This window comes from Chinchilla lanigera, unplaced genomic scaffold (assembly GCF_000276665.1).
Source record: "Chinchilla lanigera isolate Chin_1 unplaced genomic scaffold, ChiLan1.0 scaffold00146, whole genome shotgun sequence".
Lineage (NCBI taxonomy): Eukaryota > Metazoa > Chordata > Mammalia > Rodentia > Chinchillidae > Chinchilla > Chinchilla lanigera.
Genome location: NW_004955547.1, coordinates 2,108,157 through 2,125,217, shown reverse-complemented (window position 1 = coordinate 2,125,217; position 17,061 = coordinate 2,108,157). Strand labels below are relative to the sequence as shown.

Below are 17,061 nucleotides of genomic sequence, written 5' to 3'. Positions count from 1 at the left end.
GTTGTGCTATACTTTGGTATCTTCAAAGTGGCTTCTAAAAAAATTTTGATTTTAAAATCATTTATTTAAAAAATACTCTGGGCTCAGAATTATAATTGACTTCATCAGTTGGCATTAAAGCAAGTATAAAGAAAAAGAATACAAGACTTTAGCTCATTTATCTATTGATCCTCAAAGAAAGTCAACAGACGAATTTCATTTTTGGAATCAGGTCCACCTCACAGCAAGTCCCCATTTTGAGTGACATCCAGCTTATACTCTTGTAATAGGGTAAGTTTTTATTTTTTTTTGGTTTTTTTTTTTTCTCCGGTACCGGGAACCGAACTCACGATCTTGCGCTTGCCAGGCAGGCGCTTTTGCCGCTGAGCTAAATCCCCAGCCCCTAGGGTAAGTTTTTAAAAGAAGAATATGACCGGGCGTAGTGGGCACATGCGTATAATCCCAGCACTTGAGAGACTGAGGCAGGGTGAATAATGTGAGTTTGAGACCAGCCTGGGCTACACAGAGAGTCCATGGCCAGCATGCACTACATAGCAAGACTCTGTCTCAAAAAACAAACAACAAAACAAACAGACAAATAAAAAAAGGGAAAGAAAAGAAAAGGAGAAGGGTATTGCAGTATGACAAAAAATAACGGAGAGGGAAAAAGAAAAAAGGAGGAGTACTAATGCTATTCATTTGAGAATAGTGAGCAAGTGGATGTCAAAGAACAAGTGGAGGCCCGGGGATACAGCTCAGTGCCATAAACGGCTGCCTGGCAAGCGCAAGGTTCTGAGTTCAATTCCTGATACCAAAAAAAAGTAAGAACAATTGGATTTTAGATTATTTTTTTGCAATCCACTATTCTTGAGTTTTTGTTTTTATTCTTTCAATTACAGATCTCAGTAAAATTTAGTGTCAATCATAAATATTTCATGAGAAAGATTCAAACTTGAGGGAACTCTAGGCTGTCCAAGAGAATCGGTAAAAATTGATTTGGGGATCTGAACTACAAGATTCCTTTAAAGAGGCTCCCTTATGCATGACAGAGGCATGATTTTTATTTCCAAACTCACTGACATCAACAAATACCACAGTAAAAATGAAAACAGTGGGCTGTTGTGGAATTTCTGAGTTGAAAGATTCTCAGCAACCGTCTATACTAACTTTTCCATCACAACCAACAAAATTAAATGATGTGCTCACACTGCCGAACAGAATGGTACAGCCATTATTTTTACTTTTCAACTTGTTTGAACAAGTCTTAATGTGTTACAAATCTCAAAAATATTAACAGATAATGTGCAACCGAATACAATTCTACTTAGCTACTATCCCAAATGACAACTGTCTAGATGTTCCTTAGTTGTCACTTTCTGACACCTGCTGTGAAAACCAAAGACATAATGGGGATTTCAGTGACCTCAGTTGTACCATTTCTTTTGTTTTGAGACTCCAAAGTCCTTGGGGATAAAAATTCCACTCTTATAATGTTTACCAGCATGCCCTGCACAAATAAAGATTTAATATTTCTTAAACAGATGCTCCAAGTCAAAGCAAAAAGGAGATATGCTACATATGGTGAAACATTAAAAAGTAGGTAGACGCGGTGGATTCCCAGGCCAGGCAAAGGCTGCCAATGTTGGCAGCTTCCATGGCTATCCATGACTGAGCATTCGAGAAACAGGTGTGGTGGTGGAAGCCTGTAATCTGAGCACTCTATGGAGGCAGCCCAGTGCAAAGGCCCTGGCTTCTCCAGTATTGCCAAATGTATGAATGAATGGATGAAAGAAACAGGGATGAGAGCTGGAGAATTCACTGACTATTGTAAATCTACCAACTGTGGGAAATGCTATCCTCAGATCCTGTTTGTTTGTTTGTCTGTTTATTTATTTATTTTTGAGACAGGGTCTTGTTGTGGGTTCAGGCTGGCCTTGAACTCAGTATGGAGCCCAGGCTGGCCTTCAACCTACAGTGATCCTCCAGCCTCACCCTCCCGAGTGCTGGGATTACAGGCGTGTGCCACCACGCCTGCCTTCAGATCCCATTTAACATTTTCACTAATGGTCTCTCACACAGGTCTCCAATCCTACATATCCTCATGCAGACTCTGTTACTGGATAAAAAGAGGTATTACTTACCAACTGATACAAGTTTTCCCAATAGTCCTGGGTCATAAGGCGAAACAAAGCCAAGAAGGCCCAGCTAAAAGTGTCAAAGCTTGTGTAACCATAGTTAGGGTTCCTTCCTGCTTTCATACACTGGTATCCCTCTGGGCATTGCCTGAAGAAAGGAAGAGAAAGAAGTTCACCAATTTCCAACTAATTTCAACCAGTCACAACCCTGGAGATAATAAATAACATAATTTTATGTACTCCATGACCTTGGAAATAGGAAGTGACCATCTGATTTCTGAGGCAGGCCAACCAGATGGAAAAATAAATAAATAAAAAAAGGAAGGAAATAGTAAGTAGCTAATTTCTATGGAGAGCCTAGAATCAGGATCACATAGTCTATCCTTCAAAATACACTCCTGTGTCCTACCCAGGACCTAGGCATTGAAAGCTTTAGATATGGGAGCTACAGCTCTGCAGTTTTTAGAGACACGTCAGATGATTTTTTTCATAGACTCCCATTAATGTGCAACTGAATAAAATTCTACTCAGCTACTACCCCAAATGACAACTGTCTAGATGTTCCCTAGTCCTCACTGTTTTAACACCTGCCGTGATAACCAAAGACATAACGGGGATTTCAATGACCTTAGTTATATCATTCTTCTGGTATTTCTTGCAATGTAATCTCTACTACCTACTATAATACGAAATAAAACGGACTTCTAGTTGTCATGGTCATATCAGAACACCTGCTCCTAGGGGACCAACGTACTCCGAATAATGACAGCACCACCCTACGTTTGCACAGCATCCTTTACAAAGCGCTTTCATGCCTGTTACCTCACTGGCTCCTTACAGTAAACCTATGAGAGACAGCGTGGTTTATTAAAACCTCTATTTTATGGATGAAGAAACTGGGGCTTAGGAAATGAAACAGCTTGCCAAGGGTCTTAGAGCTAGAAGTAGCAGAATCAGGACTCACACATTATGTTGCTACTTGTTCTGGCACCGGTCTGTCAGGTATAGCACATTTTGGGTCACCCTTGGATGCTAAGCTACCGCCAAGACCGCGTCCTCACTCCGCACAGTATCAGCTATGCTAAGACAGAATGAGGGGCATCTACAAGAGGCAGGTAAGCCAACTAATGCTACTGGTTTTCTCTATTCTTTCACATCTTTGCTTTTCACTTTACAACTGCATGCACCTAGTAGTGAAATGTTACCGTTAGTCAGACAAATATGAACAGAAAGAAAGTATGAATCAACCTATGGTCAGGAACAATTGTAGGATCTATTACATGAGCACAAAGAAAAGTGAAAACGTTGTCCAGTTTGATCCAACTAATAATAGTCACATTATTTTAAGAAAGAATAAAATTAGGTGAGCTACTTACCCAGCATCAGAACTGTTCCCACAGAGTAAAGGTTCCAGCATGCCAGGAACTGTGTAAAAATTTGCTAGAAAAGTTTGAAGAGGCAGGAAATGAACAGGCAGATTTAAGTGAATGAGAGAATAAGGTTACGCTGTTCCTAACTGCCCCAGCACAGCAGCTCTTGATTTTAGCTCATATAAATCTTTTCCAACAGCAGTGAAAGCAGATGAGAATTCCTTTCCACTAATGGTCCTCCTCCATATATTTACAAATGAAAACTGCTGTCACAAACCCCTCGATGAATCGTTCTCCCCCGCCCCCACAGGCACCTGAGTTCCACCAAACCTATATGCCAGGTTCTGATACTTGAATAAAAAGTTGAAAGGTAAGTAACTTATCTAAAGTAAGTTTCTGAGTTCTCTATCAATTGTCTCTTCCTTTAAACAATTTTAGTGTTCTATTCTTAAAACATTTTTATCAAGATGGTCTAGAACTCCTTATAGATGGCAAGTTACCTTGTCTTATTTTAAACTAGAATGATTTTAATCCCTGAAATCTCCTCTGCAGCATTTTCTTATGGTTACTTAATTGACTTTATTTCTCAGGAATGACTAGTCATGATATTGTCAACTTTTTCATTAGTTTATAGAAATACCACTACACCAAATTTTCCTTAATGCCAAGACCAAAGTACTTTGGCTCCTAAAGTGAAAAAAACTCCTTAATTATAACAGAATCAAATGGTGCCTTAGGGATTGCCTGACTCCACTGACCAGATAAATTATTAAGGTCTACTAGAATAAAGAATAGTTTCCATGGGCACATTCTGGATTAAGTGTTTAAATATCCCTAGTCATCCAGAGAGGAAAAGAATACTTTTTATAAGAATTCTAAGCCTAAATTTTAAAGCAAAAGCTTAAAGGTATATGTGAAGAAGCTATAATGTTTCATTTGTTTCAAAGTAGTAGAATACAGAGAAATGGCCAGAAGGCTGATGTTTAAGAGCTTCTGAACACAATCCCGCCTTGCGGGGAGAAACAGGAGAGAGAATGACTCAGCTACTTCTGGTAGCACTGCTGCTCCGTCCTGTGCCCAACTACTTTTTTAAGCCCTGTGGTAGTGTCTGACCAAATAAACTAGGGACAGGCTTTTCCTCGTGCAGGCAGGAGCCACCTACTTTTATTGTTGATATACTCTTCCCAGTCAAAGCCTTTGGTGCCGTTTTCCAGATAGCTCTCGTTGAAGTTTATGGGCCACACAACACACTTGTTTCGAAGGTTCCCCATGAACAGCTGCAGTCCAATCAGGGCGAAAACGCTCAGGCAGAATACTGTCAGGATCATCACGTCTGACAGTTTCTTCACAGACTGAATGAGGGCGCCCACGATTGTCTTCAGGCCTGAGGAGACAGACCCCCGGAACCAGAGTCACTTGAAAGCCCTCCTTCACCTCCCCACCCTTCCTCTTGGCCTCAGTTTGACTCCTCCCCACAGGCCAACCCCCAAACATGGTCACGGTGAGAGCAACGATGGGTCGGCAAAATGATCGATTTTCACAGGTGTTTATTTTTGCCATAATTCTCAAAAAGCAAAAGGAAGCTTCTTCTCCAACCTGTGGCTCCTTTCCTCCTGGATGTGCTTTCCTATCTCCCCAAGTGACCCAGGCTCTCCCTCCTCCAGGGCTTCGCACCTTCAACCCTTCTCTGCCCGCATGCCCGCTTCCGCCCTACGCTAACTTTTCATCATTCGAGCCTCAGCACAATGACCACTTCCTCTGGCTGCTTCCCTGCTCTCCAGTTCTTCTTCCCTCACTACCGACGTTACCGCTGCAGTCGCTCTTCGTACTTTCTTCACAGCATTGATCACAGTTAGAACTTTTCGTATCTGCCTTATTCTATATCTATAATGCTTAGCCCACAGTAAACAGCTGTTTAAAAAACAAATGGAAAAATGAAGGATCAAGGAGGCTTCCAGCTTGGAGAGGAAACCAACAGGAAGTTTAAAAGCCAGTAAAAAATGAGAAGGTACAATAATTTTGCAAGAGCTCTGGAAATACCAAGATGTTGAAAAGGTTAATTATTATCTGTGCCTGCTTAAGAGTTTGCCTATTTAAAAATACACCTTATCTGTATCACATATATGGTTCACTTGCACAAGGACTTTTTCTGTCCTAGATTAAAACAAAAACAATCCATTTTGACTTCAGGTTCAAATCTGACTCCGAGGAAGGCAGATTTCATAATTATACAGGGAAAAGTCAAGTGATAGGATTACACAGAAGAATAAGGTTGTATACTCACCCTGTTTGAATGAGTCTACAAGTGAATTTCCTTGGCTTATCTAACACTAGGCTATTGTGGCACATGGCCAATAAAACAGTGACACTTCTGGTGGCTACAGGGCCAGAGGGAGCAAGAGGCAGAGACACACAGGCCTCAAGAAGGGTCTCATCTCTGATCCCCTTTTGAAGGCAAGAAGATCAGACTGACACGGAAATCCTAATCTTGGCTTTGAAGTGTGGTCAGGTAGACACCACTAATATTAACTTGTATGACCTGAGCAATACATTTGATCTCTTGGACTGTTTTTTTTTTTTCCATCTTTCAAATGGAAATAATTGCAGCTCAGTGATAAAGCATTTGCTTAGCACCCACAAGGACCTGGGGTTCAATCCCCAGCACCAATAAATAAATAAAATGGAAATAATTATAGCTGAATATCATAGGAGCATTGTGAGGATTAAATGTTATATAACACACTTAACGAAACAGTTTACCCTGAGTGTTACTTGGGCAGCGAATTTGTTTATATACTGACCATTCTGAGCATCAGCAGGTGTCTTTTCAACCAGTTGATTCATGTATCACATAAATTTGATAAAACTGTTGCTTTTATATTTCCTGTTATATTATCTTATAAAAATCAATGAAAAAATATGCAATGCTTGGTCATTGTATAATTAAATAATTGGACTGGTGAGTGATTAACAAAGCATCTGGTGCATAATAAATAACTCAAATATTAACCAGTATTGTGTGAACCTCAGTTTACTCATCTGTATAAAAAGATTTACAATACCAATCTCAATGAGTTGTTGTGAGGTTTAAATAAGACAATGAATATAAAAAAATATCTAGTTCAATGCCTGGCACATAACTTGCACTCAGGACTTGGTAACTATCATTATTATGCATATATTGCACTCCTCAAAGAAACCTGGGTGGGATAATGACACTGCTTATGGCTAATCTCATATAAGTGTTGATCTCATGGGTGGTATAGACCTTGCTGACCTTTCCCTGTATTTTGCAAGTAACCATCTAGAATTTTCAAAGCTTAATTCAACAGAATTTTGTTGAGTCCAACAATTAGCAATGGGTGCTGTAAGAATAAATGAGAAATTTCTTGCTTCTTACAGGCATCCTGAAAGGGATCTACGGGGAATTAAAGCAGAAGTGCTAAGATGAGATTTTAACACTGTGAAAGTGAAAGGAATCGTGCACTTTTCTGTGGTGTCCTTTCCTGGGGACTGTGGCCGCCACGGGGATTAGGAGGAGTTGGCCTGGGTGCCAGGGAACAAGGCATTTCTAGTCTGATTTTTTTTCTCCTCCCAGGGCAGTGCAAAAAGAGCACCAACCAGGTAATCAGAAAGAATTCTGATCCTGGCTCAGTCATGACCCACAGGATTTTAGAACCAATTCTAAGTCACCTCTCAGAATCTTGTTTTCTCATCTACAGGAAGTGGATAAACAGCACTACATGGAGTGGACAGTGAAAGAGAAGCTGAAGAATCCTCTACAAATCTTTAAGAATGGCGTAGAGATGTTTACTCATTTGACTAAAGTAGTTGGAACTTCAAACTGTCTTTTATACCTAAGTCTTTCGGAAATCATTGCATAACAACATGGCTAGGTAAGAAGATTTTGGCGGTATACAACAGAAGGAAGCCATCATGAAGTGCAGTGTCCCAGGGTTATGGGATGTATTTCCATTCCGTTGCTGAGACACAGAAAAGTCCTTGTTATATTTTGACTGGGTCAGTGTCTGCCTTAGATCAACAGTCAGATTTTAGACTTTTAACATTAATACAGGTCTACTGTTTTCAAAGTCAGAGTGATCTAAAAAGAAATACTTGGGTGGTTCACCAAAGAAGGATTGTAAAGCTCCTTTTCCTGAACTTCTCTATGAATAGGATACAATCAGCTCTCCTGAAAGATTCAGACAATCGCCCATCATTTAAAGCTTCTTCTATTACTATTTTAACTGGAGTATAAAACTGTAAACAGTAAACAGATGAGCTGGTCATAAATAAGTAACTTAAAAAGCATACAATTTTAGCATGAATCTGATCTGATTTTCCTGGCTGGGAACTCTGGACAGTTCCAGGCCCATATAACAAGAAACTCTAGGCCGGGGGCTGGGGATTTAGCTCAGTGGCAAATTGCCTGCCTGGCAAGTGCAAGGTCGTGAGTTCGATTCCTGGTACTGGAAGAAAAACAAACAAACAAACAAAAAGAAACTCTAGGCCATGAACTCCAACTACAGTATTCCTTAAGGGGAAGCTCTCAGCAGCCCTGTATAAGACAACCTTTTAGCAGTTACAAGTATCAGGAGGGACATCCAAATTCTTTCCTATAGGAATGTGATACAGGACAAGCGACAATTGAGTTTAGGATTTTCATGAGGGAGCATGGTAATACATAACTATGGCAGACATATTCCATCATCGTATTAAGATATGTCTGAGAAGTAAAGAAATTTAGTACATAAGAGAGGGAAAGAGAAAACAAGCCCATGTAGAGAAAAGAGATGGAGACAAAGTACTTCCTGGTACCTGGGGCTTTCTGGCTCAACGTTTACGTTTCTACTGGTCTTGAGAGGCTGTTCCAGTCCTTGGGTTCCATGAATTAATGTCTGTGTTCTTTCACTTGCAAGAGATGCTCAGCTAATATATCAATGCATGTTGTGGGACTCCTCACTTCCTGAAGGGACCCGAAGGTTCACAACAGCTGGATGAGTATCTCGTCTCTATAAGCTGGATGTCAATGTTGAAAAAATCTGGACAGATGAGTCCAAAAGCTACAAAAAAATTCTTCAAGTATTTTGAAGTATGAGGCTTAGAACATCTTATTGGTAAGAGTTTGTTTAGCTTTCATGAAGTCTGAAGTAGGAATTTAGTTAGAAATGGTATTCAGCTGCTTGTACTTCACAGGGGCCCAAAGAAACAAATCTTATTTAAGCAAGAATAATCACTAAGTAATATTAACTACAGCTATCTAAAAAACTTATTCTCCAAGATTCTCATCCAGATCCAAGAGAAAATTAGAAGGCACAGAAAAATGAAAGATGATGTAGCTTACTGTCTTTTTGACACAGGGTCTCGCTATGCAGTTCAGGCTGGCCTTGAGCTCACTTTGTAGCCCAGGCTGGTCTCGAACTCACAACGATCCTCCTGCCTCAGCCTCCCAAGTGCTGGGATTACAGGCGTGCGCCACCATGCCCGGCAATGTGGCTTACTGTCTGTAGGGGAAGGAAGGTACATAATTACACAGCAAAATTAAATGTAAACAGTTACTGAATTATACAGTGGCTCAAGCCAAGACTGTTCTTCCTTCTGTGAGGATAACTGAGAATCACCATACTTGCAGAGACTTCAATACCAACATACAAAGATGATGCCATCAATGCCTTTCCTAAACTCAAGCTCTACACCAGCAGTGGCTAAACAACATATTAAACAGATCCCAGCCTAAGTGTTTCTGCCTTTACCCCACAGGTCAGCAGAGGCAAGAAGTTGCTGGTGGAATTCCTGACCTGATGCAAGCATGAACGGAGAACGCCACTGTTCTGCCTGCGATGAGAAGCTGTCTTGCTGCTTCTATTGGCTCACAACGCCACATGCCAGAACAAGCAAGATACTGACTGCAAACTGATTATCCAAAACAGAGCAGAATGCTGCTTCAAACCACTCCTACACAACAGAGTGCGCAACAGAAGCCACGTGGGGGCAAGTTGGACAGAGAGAACTCTTAGAAGAAGCTAACATTAAATAGTGTTGGTATGTATCTGAGAAGATGTTAATACATTTACTATAGACTCCCAAAAGATAGCTAGACCCAATCTACAGAAGGTCAGCAACCAGACAGGAAGTTAGGCTATTTCAGGAATTGTGAGAAGCAGATGAAGCTGCTGCTATAGGATTCTACTCTACTCTATGTCCAAAGGCACCTCTGATTCCTGTCACCCTGCATAGTGCTCAGCAATCCCTTGAACAAATGAACAAAGCCAGCTTATAGGCTATGTCCAGAGAAATCGGCTGTATTCAGATCAAGGTCTTCTACCATTGTGATGGCCAGATCAATGTTAATTCATAGTCGATAAATGTTAATTCCATTTGTAGCTCAGATTGAAAAATATAAGTGGTTTGAAGCAATTTGTAAGCTAATTCTCTCACAAAATTAATACTGGTACAGGCCTCAGTAGCAGTCACAAGCAGTTCTCAGCCCAGGAAAAAGAACAGCACCCCATTCCCAGACTCTGGCTGGGACCCAGACAAGGCTGAGGCAGAAACAGAGCCTTGTGAATTTTCCTGCTGCAGATGCATTCCTCACAAAGATGGTCCCTGCAGGGTGTTCAGATAAGGAGTAATCTGGGAGAGATTTGGGAGTTCTACACTAATTTCCTGGAAACCAGATTCACATCACAAAGTGTGACCAAAAGTCTTGCCTCTCAAGAGTGGGATCCTGTGAATCTTTAGTGCACATCTACTTAGGACCACTGTTAAATTTTAGTTGTCTTTCCAAAGAGCAATGCAGAAGAACAACTATAAAAGCAACGTGTTTGAATATGTTCTTAAAACACTCTTTCTATTCCCTTTTACTATGCAGTAGAAATTGCCACATTTGCAACACAGACATTTAAAGAAAATGCTTTCTATGTGAACATAATATTGGGGTGTGAAAGAGAAGAGCCCCTCATTTTACCTGCTTGCTACCTGAGCTCACTGGCTAGGAGTGAAAATAACAGCAATGAAAGCAGAGAAATAAAATATCCAAGAGAAAAGTAATCAAGAAATTACAACCCTAAAGGGAGCACGACGGCACGAAGTTAGTGCTGTGAACATGGGCAAGTCGTGCGCTGGGGGAGCCTTTTAAATGATGGACGTGGAAAGGCACCGGCAAGTCTGATCTTCCAACTGCTTCTTGTTATGCTCTTAAGTGCTCTTCTCCAAAAGAAGCTTGAGAAACCTCTTTTGCATTCTCATCCCACCTTTAGCTGTTTTATTCCTGTGACATATGATCAAGGAATGCGGAAGATGAAACTTGACACTCACTTAGAAGTTCACTTTTTTCTACCCAGGGCCCAGGCAAACATAAAGTAAAAACAAATTTTAAGACACTAATTTTTGACAGAATGTTTCAGTGTCAAGCTGAATCTGGCAAATTCTAGGCCAAGCCAATTTAGCGACGGTCTCCTCTATCCATGATCTCTTAGCACAGAGTAGTAAGCACATGCCAAGTTGACTGAAACAAAAGGGAAACCACAAGTGATAGTATCCAGTTCTAGAATTAGCAAATAAAATGGGTCAGAATGTGAGTGCGATCCTTTCTGAACTTCATAAGCTAAAGGAAAGCATTTCTTATACAAAAGTCTGGAGCTAACTGATGTTCCTTATTCTTCAATGTTCTGCAGTCCTGGCAGCTCAGACACATTCAGAATACCTGTCACATGTTAAGGAAGGACAGCATCAGCCCAGGTGAGATACAGTGAATAGTCTAGGGAAGACTACATCTTCAGGAAAGGAGCTGAGAGCTGGAGAGTTTTGTGAGACACTATAGGCTGCATGTCAGCTCCATGGTCACTCTCTTCTATTCTCGGTTTGGCAGCTTTTGCAAAGGTCTATTATCAAATGGGACAGGAGAAAGCAAAGAGAGCCAACAATTCCACGGAAGTGACCACAAGAACATTTGGTATACAAAGTAATATGGTTTGTTTTTTACTAAGGGGCATTATGTCCCAGCTCCTCAACACTGGTATCAAAATGACTGAGATTTTCAAGGAAGAGACAGGCCTAGATCCACTGGCTCATATTGGTGGCCCCACCTTGGAAGGAGACTTGGGCAGTTGCAGGTAGGACAACAACTATCTGCAGGAAAAAGCATGATAGTCAAAATCAGAATTTTCCACGGGCTGAGAGAAGTGTCTCCATGAGGGAGACGTCAACTACTGCATTTCTCTTACTACTCTAAAAGGTAGAATGGAGAGCAAGGGTTAGAATTCAAGGACATACTTTAATTTAAAAAGTTATATATATATATACCTTTTACTGACAGGGATCTAATATTGGCTTTACTATCCTGAAGTTATTTTTCATCCTAGTTAGCTTCCCAGAGCCACCTCAACTGGGGGTGCTTCTAGAAATAGGAATCTAGGAATCTATTTCAAACTGCGAAGTTGATATCTAAATCCTGATATAAACCCTTTCTTTGGGCTTAGGTTTCTTCTTTGTTGTAATAACTGCTACTACTACGATCATTTATGGAGCACTGCTATGAGCTAGGCATCGTGTTATGTACACTAATAGTTTTATGTGCATGTATATCACTACAGGATTAAGTAATGTGACACCAGTCAAGAGTTACCTTGTAGAAATGCCCTGGTCAAAAGTTAAGCATACAGCAGAGACAAAGACAGAATGATGAACTAGAGACAGCATCTGCTGCCCCAGTTAGTGAACAGAATGCAGCTTTCCAATTTAATTCTGGAAGAGAAGTTTTGAGATCACAAGAACATAAAGAGACAGACGCCTTGCAGAGTACTCTGGGGGAAGTGAGCAGAAAACACAGGATCATACTTAAAAGGGACTAGGGTAGGAATGAGACCAAAGGAAGAACGGAAGTAAAGTGCCGGCACTCCAGCTGCCGCAGGAGATTAGACAAGGGATACCTAAGGGTTTACCTTTCTTGAGATGTCTTGTAAACTACATTCCAAGTCTGCCCTCTCCAGGACTCTCTACCTCTGTGCTTCACCCCTCACTATCTAATATTTAGATAATGTTGAAAAGGGGAAAAGAGAAATATTTCTGAGTCAGCCACAGGGGTGAGTCACGTGATCAGAATAAGGTATCTCTGTTCTCTGTGTCCCTAATTGTACAGAATTGCTGTGGAAAGACTGGCCTCAAGGGAGATTTCCTTAAAAACCCTGAATACAACTAAGGTTCAAAGAGCATCAATTATAGTCTTGACTCCTGCCGAGTTACTGCTGGTCTATCTTAGGCTTGTAAGACTGACCAAATGTCTTTCCTTCCAAATTTCAAGACTGTTCTTGAGAAACAAAAATATTATCCAGTTGCAATGATTTAAATTAAGGAATCTTAACCAGGGGTCTGTGGATAGGCTTCAGGGAGGTCTATGATCTTTCATCTGAGTCTTAAAGGGATCCAAATCTTCAAAAGGTTAGGAGTCACTGAGCTAGCTCACACAGGACCAAAAAGAAAAAAGGCAAAAATTTTAAAGAGATTGTCCATCAACTACCTCTCGACCCACCTCTGACCCCCTTTTGCCTCACATCTCTGTACTTTTCCTTTGTTACTTGGTTGTATCTTATCTCACCTTTGATTTTTTTCAAACAGCATCTGCACATGCTTCCTTTGGGATTTATGTTTGAGAATGGTCCCTGAAAATATGTATAGTACGTGTGTATGGGTTCTCATTCTAGTAAAGCAAACAGCAGCAAAGCATGATAAATAGTGATTATGAAAGTTCAGTTCACTAATTCCAAGGGTTTTATATTTGTCTATAATTCTGGACTAGTTAACTGGGTGGGTCTCATCTGTGATTAAACAATTCCATTAGTACATTAACAATAAAACTCTTTGAATAACATTCCATCAGTAACCCATGCTACAGGAAGCCTAGAAACCACAAGCAATGGAATGATGGGGAAAGTTTACTGTAATTCCATGAGGCCAGGATTTAAATGATTTATACACAAAGAGACAGCTAGCTCTGTGATGACTTCTTGTCAGATACTGTAAGATCCAAGGGATTCTTAAGCACATGCCTTTTCAAAAGCATGAATGGAATGGGGGCTGCATGCCTAGCAAGCACAGTCAGAGAGAACTGCCTCAGGACCAAAGGGCCATTCCAGAGAATGTCTCCAAGGAAAAGCATGCAGAATGCAAGGCCATATCAACTTGCTGGCATCAGTTTAGAATGTGGTAGACGAAATGAATGGAGGGGAAGAGGAGATGCGGCAGTCGGTCTTGTGCACACATTTTCTCACCTGGAATTACAGAGATAGTTTTCAAAGCTCGGAGAACCCTGAATGTTCTCAGCGCTGAGACATTGCCCAGGTCCACAAACTCTGTCACATATCTGTAGTAAGGGAGGTCACACACAGACACAAATGACAAACACAAACACAAACACAAACACCAAAGGAAAAAACAAAACCACAACAAAACAAAAAGTACAATACGTCACATCAGGGCCCTAACCCAACACCTAACACCAACCCCGGGCCATCTTACCTGGGATTACCGAAATAGTTTTCAAAGCCCTCAGTACCCTGAAAGTGCGTAGAGCTGAAACATTGCCTAGGTTTACAAACTCTGTTATATACCTGCAGAATCAAACCAAAGTTAACTTGTAATGGTACCACCGGGCGAGGGTTTGAGGATGGGGGGAAGAAAGGGTCTTACATATAAGCTATAATTTCATTTTTTCCCTGGAAAAGAAAAATTTCAAAATATAAACATTTAAGAAACACATCTTTTAAAATAATTGGTCAAGGAGAATTCAATAGTGTATTAAACAGAACTGGTGTAACCGGAGGTTCTAGAGTTTTCTCTCTTAATCATCTTGGCGATGTGCTAAGCCCATTCAAAACGACTTTACTATCAGCCCATTTACACTCTTTTTTGGTAAAAAGAAAGGCTGAAAGGTATCAAAGGCTTATGTCTTCAAGTTTTCTGAAACATTTAAGAAAGGGAGGGAGGTTTCTACAGCAGGAGACTCATGAAAATAAACCTACATTAAAGTATCTCTCTAGTTGCCAATGGCAAAAATGCCTAAGTGGCTGTATATATGTCTAATCCAAGGGAGGTGTGCATGTTTGTAGTCTTAAAGTTTTATCCTGTGACAGAAAAAACCAGGGCTCAGGAAAATCCAGATCATGAGATCAGAGCAAATATGTATGAAGTGCCCATTCTCTCACCAGCTTTGTGTCTGGCAGGATATTTCCATTTTCAAAGGACACCAATATGTATTTCATAACGCCGGGAGCTAGAAATTGTCTTTATATACCAGAAAGTCGAAGTTCCACTTTTAAATACTTAATGCATAGTGTTAGCTCCCATTTTACAGTGGAAATACATCCTTTTATCTGATGCTTGGATCCATACATTTGCAAATACTCTCACATTACCATGTGTACACGTGCATGCATTCATACGTACACACACAAACACACAACCTACGTGGCATCCCTTATACTCCCAAACTGCAAAACACTTTCCTAAGCTGAAATAAAATTACTAATGCGTGCTGAAACTCTTCCTTCATCAGCTAAGTTTCCCAAAGAGACACTTTTTCACTGTTAAAACAATATAAATAATGTACCAGGAGCAGGTAGCAAATCTATGTGGAGCTACATGGTCTCTACTAACAGAAATTTCAGGTTAGTAACTCTTTAGGAAGGGCCAATCTGGATACCTTGTTCATATTTTGACTCTAAAGTATGCTCTGAAGTCTGCAACACCTAGTCAGCCTCATTATATCATGCATGATAAGACATTCCCAGATAACACATTTCAGCTGAAGGTTTATACCTAAAACATTTCAAGTGTCCAGAGAGACAACCCTTGGTCAATGTTATAGGGCGGAATAAAATATGAGTGACCCATGCATGAGAAACTACTCCCTGCTTTCCCTGTGCTAATCTTCCCGCACCTAACACCGTTACCACCTGAAAAACAACAGGTCTTCACAAGCAAGAACGTGGCATAACCAGGCCCGACATAGTTACCCATTAAGCCCTAAACCAGAGTCCAAAAAACTAATACTTACAAACACTGTCATGCCAACACACTCAAAGTAGCACACACACACACACACACACACACACACACACACACACACAATCTCACCCAGAATGCCAAGAAAGTGGAGAACTTACGCCATCATGATGACACTGAAATCTAACCAGTTCCATGGATCCCGTAAAAAGGTAAAGCCATCTATGCAGAAACCTCTCGCAAGGATTTTCACTACTGATTCGAAAGTATAAATCCCTGTGAATGTGTACCTGTCAAAGAAATGGATAGCTTGAGGCAATTCCAGAATAGACAGAAACTTGAAATGAACATTTAAGATAACACTTGCCCAAGGCCTGGCTTCAGCTAAAACAAAGCACACAGCCAATGCAGGAGGACTAAGCTGGGGAGCAAGGAAGCCTTTGAATGAAACTGACTGAAATGCCCGCACCAGAACTGTGGAATGTTGCGCTGGGGCATGAATTGCATTCCAGGGAAATAACAGTGTACTGCTATCTAACATAATTCATGCTCTTCTTGGTGTAGGTAAGAGGCCTCAGAGCACTTTATAACTTTGGAGTGGAGGAGCAGACAAATAAACAAAAAACCAAAAACAGGTGGAGAAGACAGTACCATCATGAACTGAGGACACAGGATGGGGATGGGCCACAGACAAAGGAATCGGCACAAGAAAGGGTGGAGATGCAGGCTGGCACTTCCCAGAATACAGTATAGCTGCTTTCTAGACTTGACTTCCAGAGATAGCTCCTAAATTCCACCTGCATCTTCAGCCCTCTCTGTGAAAGAGTGGCAATAACTACTTTTTTCCTTGATGGATAAATTGTAGCCAAGTACAAGATTCAATTACTAAAAAGTCTTAAAACAAACAACAGATAAATAAAGAGCTACTTACTCCACATTCTTCGACCACTCGGGAGGGTTACTAAAAGTCATGAATACACAGTTGGTCAAAATAGTGCACATAATGATCATGCTAAATACTGTGGAGAAGAGTCAAGGGGGAATATATGAAATCTGGCCTTTTTTTTTGCTCTCTCAGAATACAAACACATTTCGCATTGGATATCATGAGATCTAAATCAACAGCCTGAAAAGAGACAAAGCACAGAAGAGGAAGAAAAGGCAAAGTGATAATGAAAACTGCTCACCATCACCATCAAAGGAAAACCCTGAACAACCCCACCAGAGCAGAACTGCTAGGACAGGGTGGGACTGCTGTTCTTTCAAAACGGCTGCCGCTGTTCTACTACTTTTGCACAGGGCATTCCTGTTCTTAGCACTTTTCACCTCACGGATGGAATAAGCTTCTAAATATTTATTAGTGACCAGAAATTCATTATAGTTGACCAGACTCTAAGAGCACCAGATGAGAAAAATCCATATTCTCCAGTATTCACTTACTGTTAATTATTCCATAAAACTAGTTATTTGAAAATCTACATGCGCTGTAATTAATGGTTTGCTTTTCCCTCTGGAACTGGAACTGTCTTTGGGAACAAGACACCAGCTGATATGCGCCGCGTACGTCCAATGCGGAG

At 40.7% G+C, this 17,061-nt stretch overlaps 1 protein-coding gene across 8 annotated transcripts in view; it reads right to left on the bottom strand.

Moving 5' to 3' along the window:
- Scn8a (sodium channel, voltage gated, type VIII alpha subunit) overlaps positions 1-17,061 on the bottom strand; it is a 115,086-nt gene that overhangs the window by 76,083 nt on the left and 21,942 nt on the right. For 5 of the 8 annotated variants that reach the window (XR_001232232.1, XR_001232233.1, XM_013508490.1 and 2 more), the window contains exons 3-8: positions 16,416-16,505; positions 15,646-15,774; positions 14,000-14,091; positions 4,647-4,868; positions 3,491-3,554; positions 2,121-2,262 (exon numbers count right to left, since the gene is read on the bottom strand). Coding sequence is in view for 6 of the 8 variants with exons in the window: in XM_013508490.1 (XP_013363944.1) it covers positions 2,121-2,262; positions 3,491-3,554; positions 4,647-4,868; positions 14,000-14,091; positions 15,646-15,774; positions 16,416-16,505 (739 nt within the window). In the remaining 2 variants the exon portion in view is untranslated. Of the gene's footprint in view, positions 1-2,120; positions 2,263-3,490; positions 3,555-4,646; positions 4,869-8,302; positions 8,794-13,752; positions 13,845-13,999; positions 14,092-15,645; positions 15,775-16,415; positions 16,506-17,061 lie in introns of those variants that run through there. The other 3 variants (XM_005411911.1, XM_005411915.1, XM_005411916.2) reach the window with 3 other exon arrangements.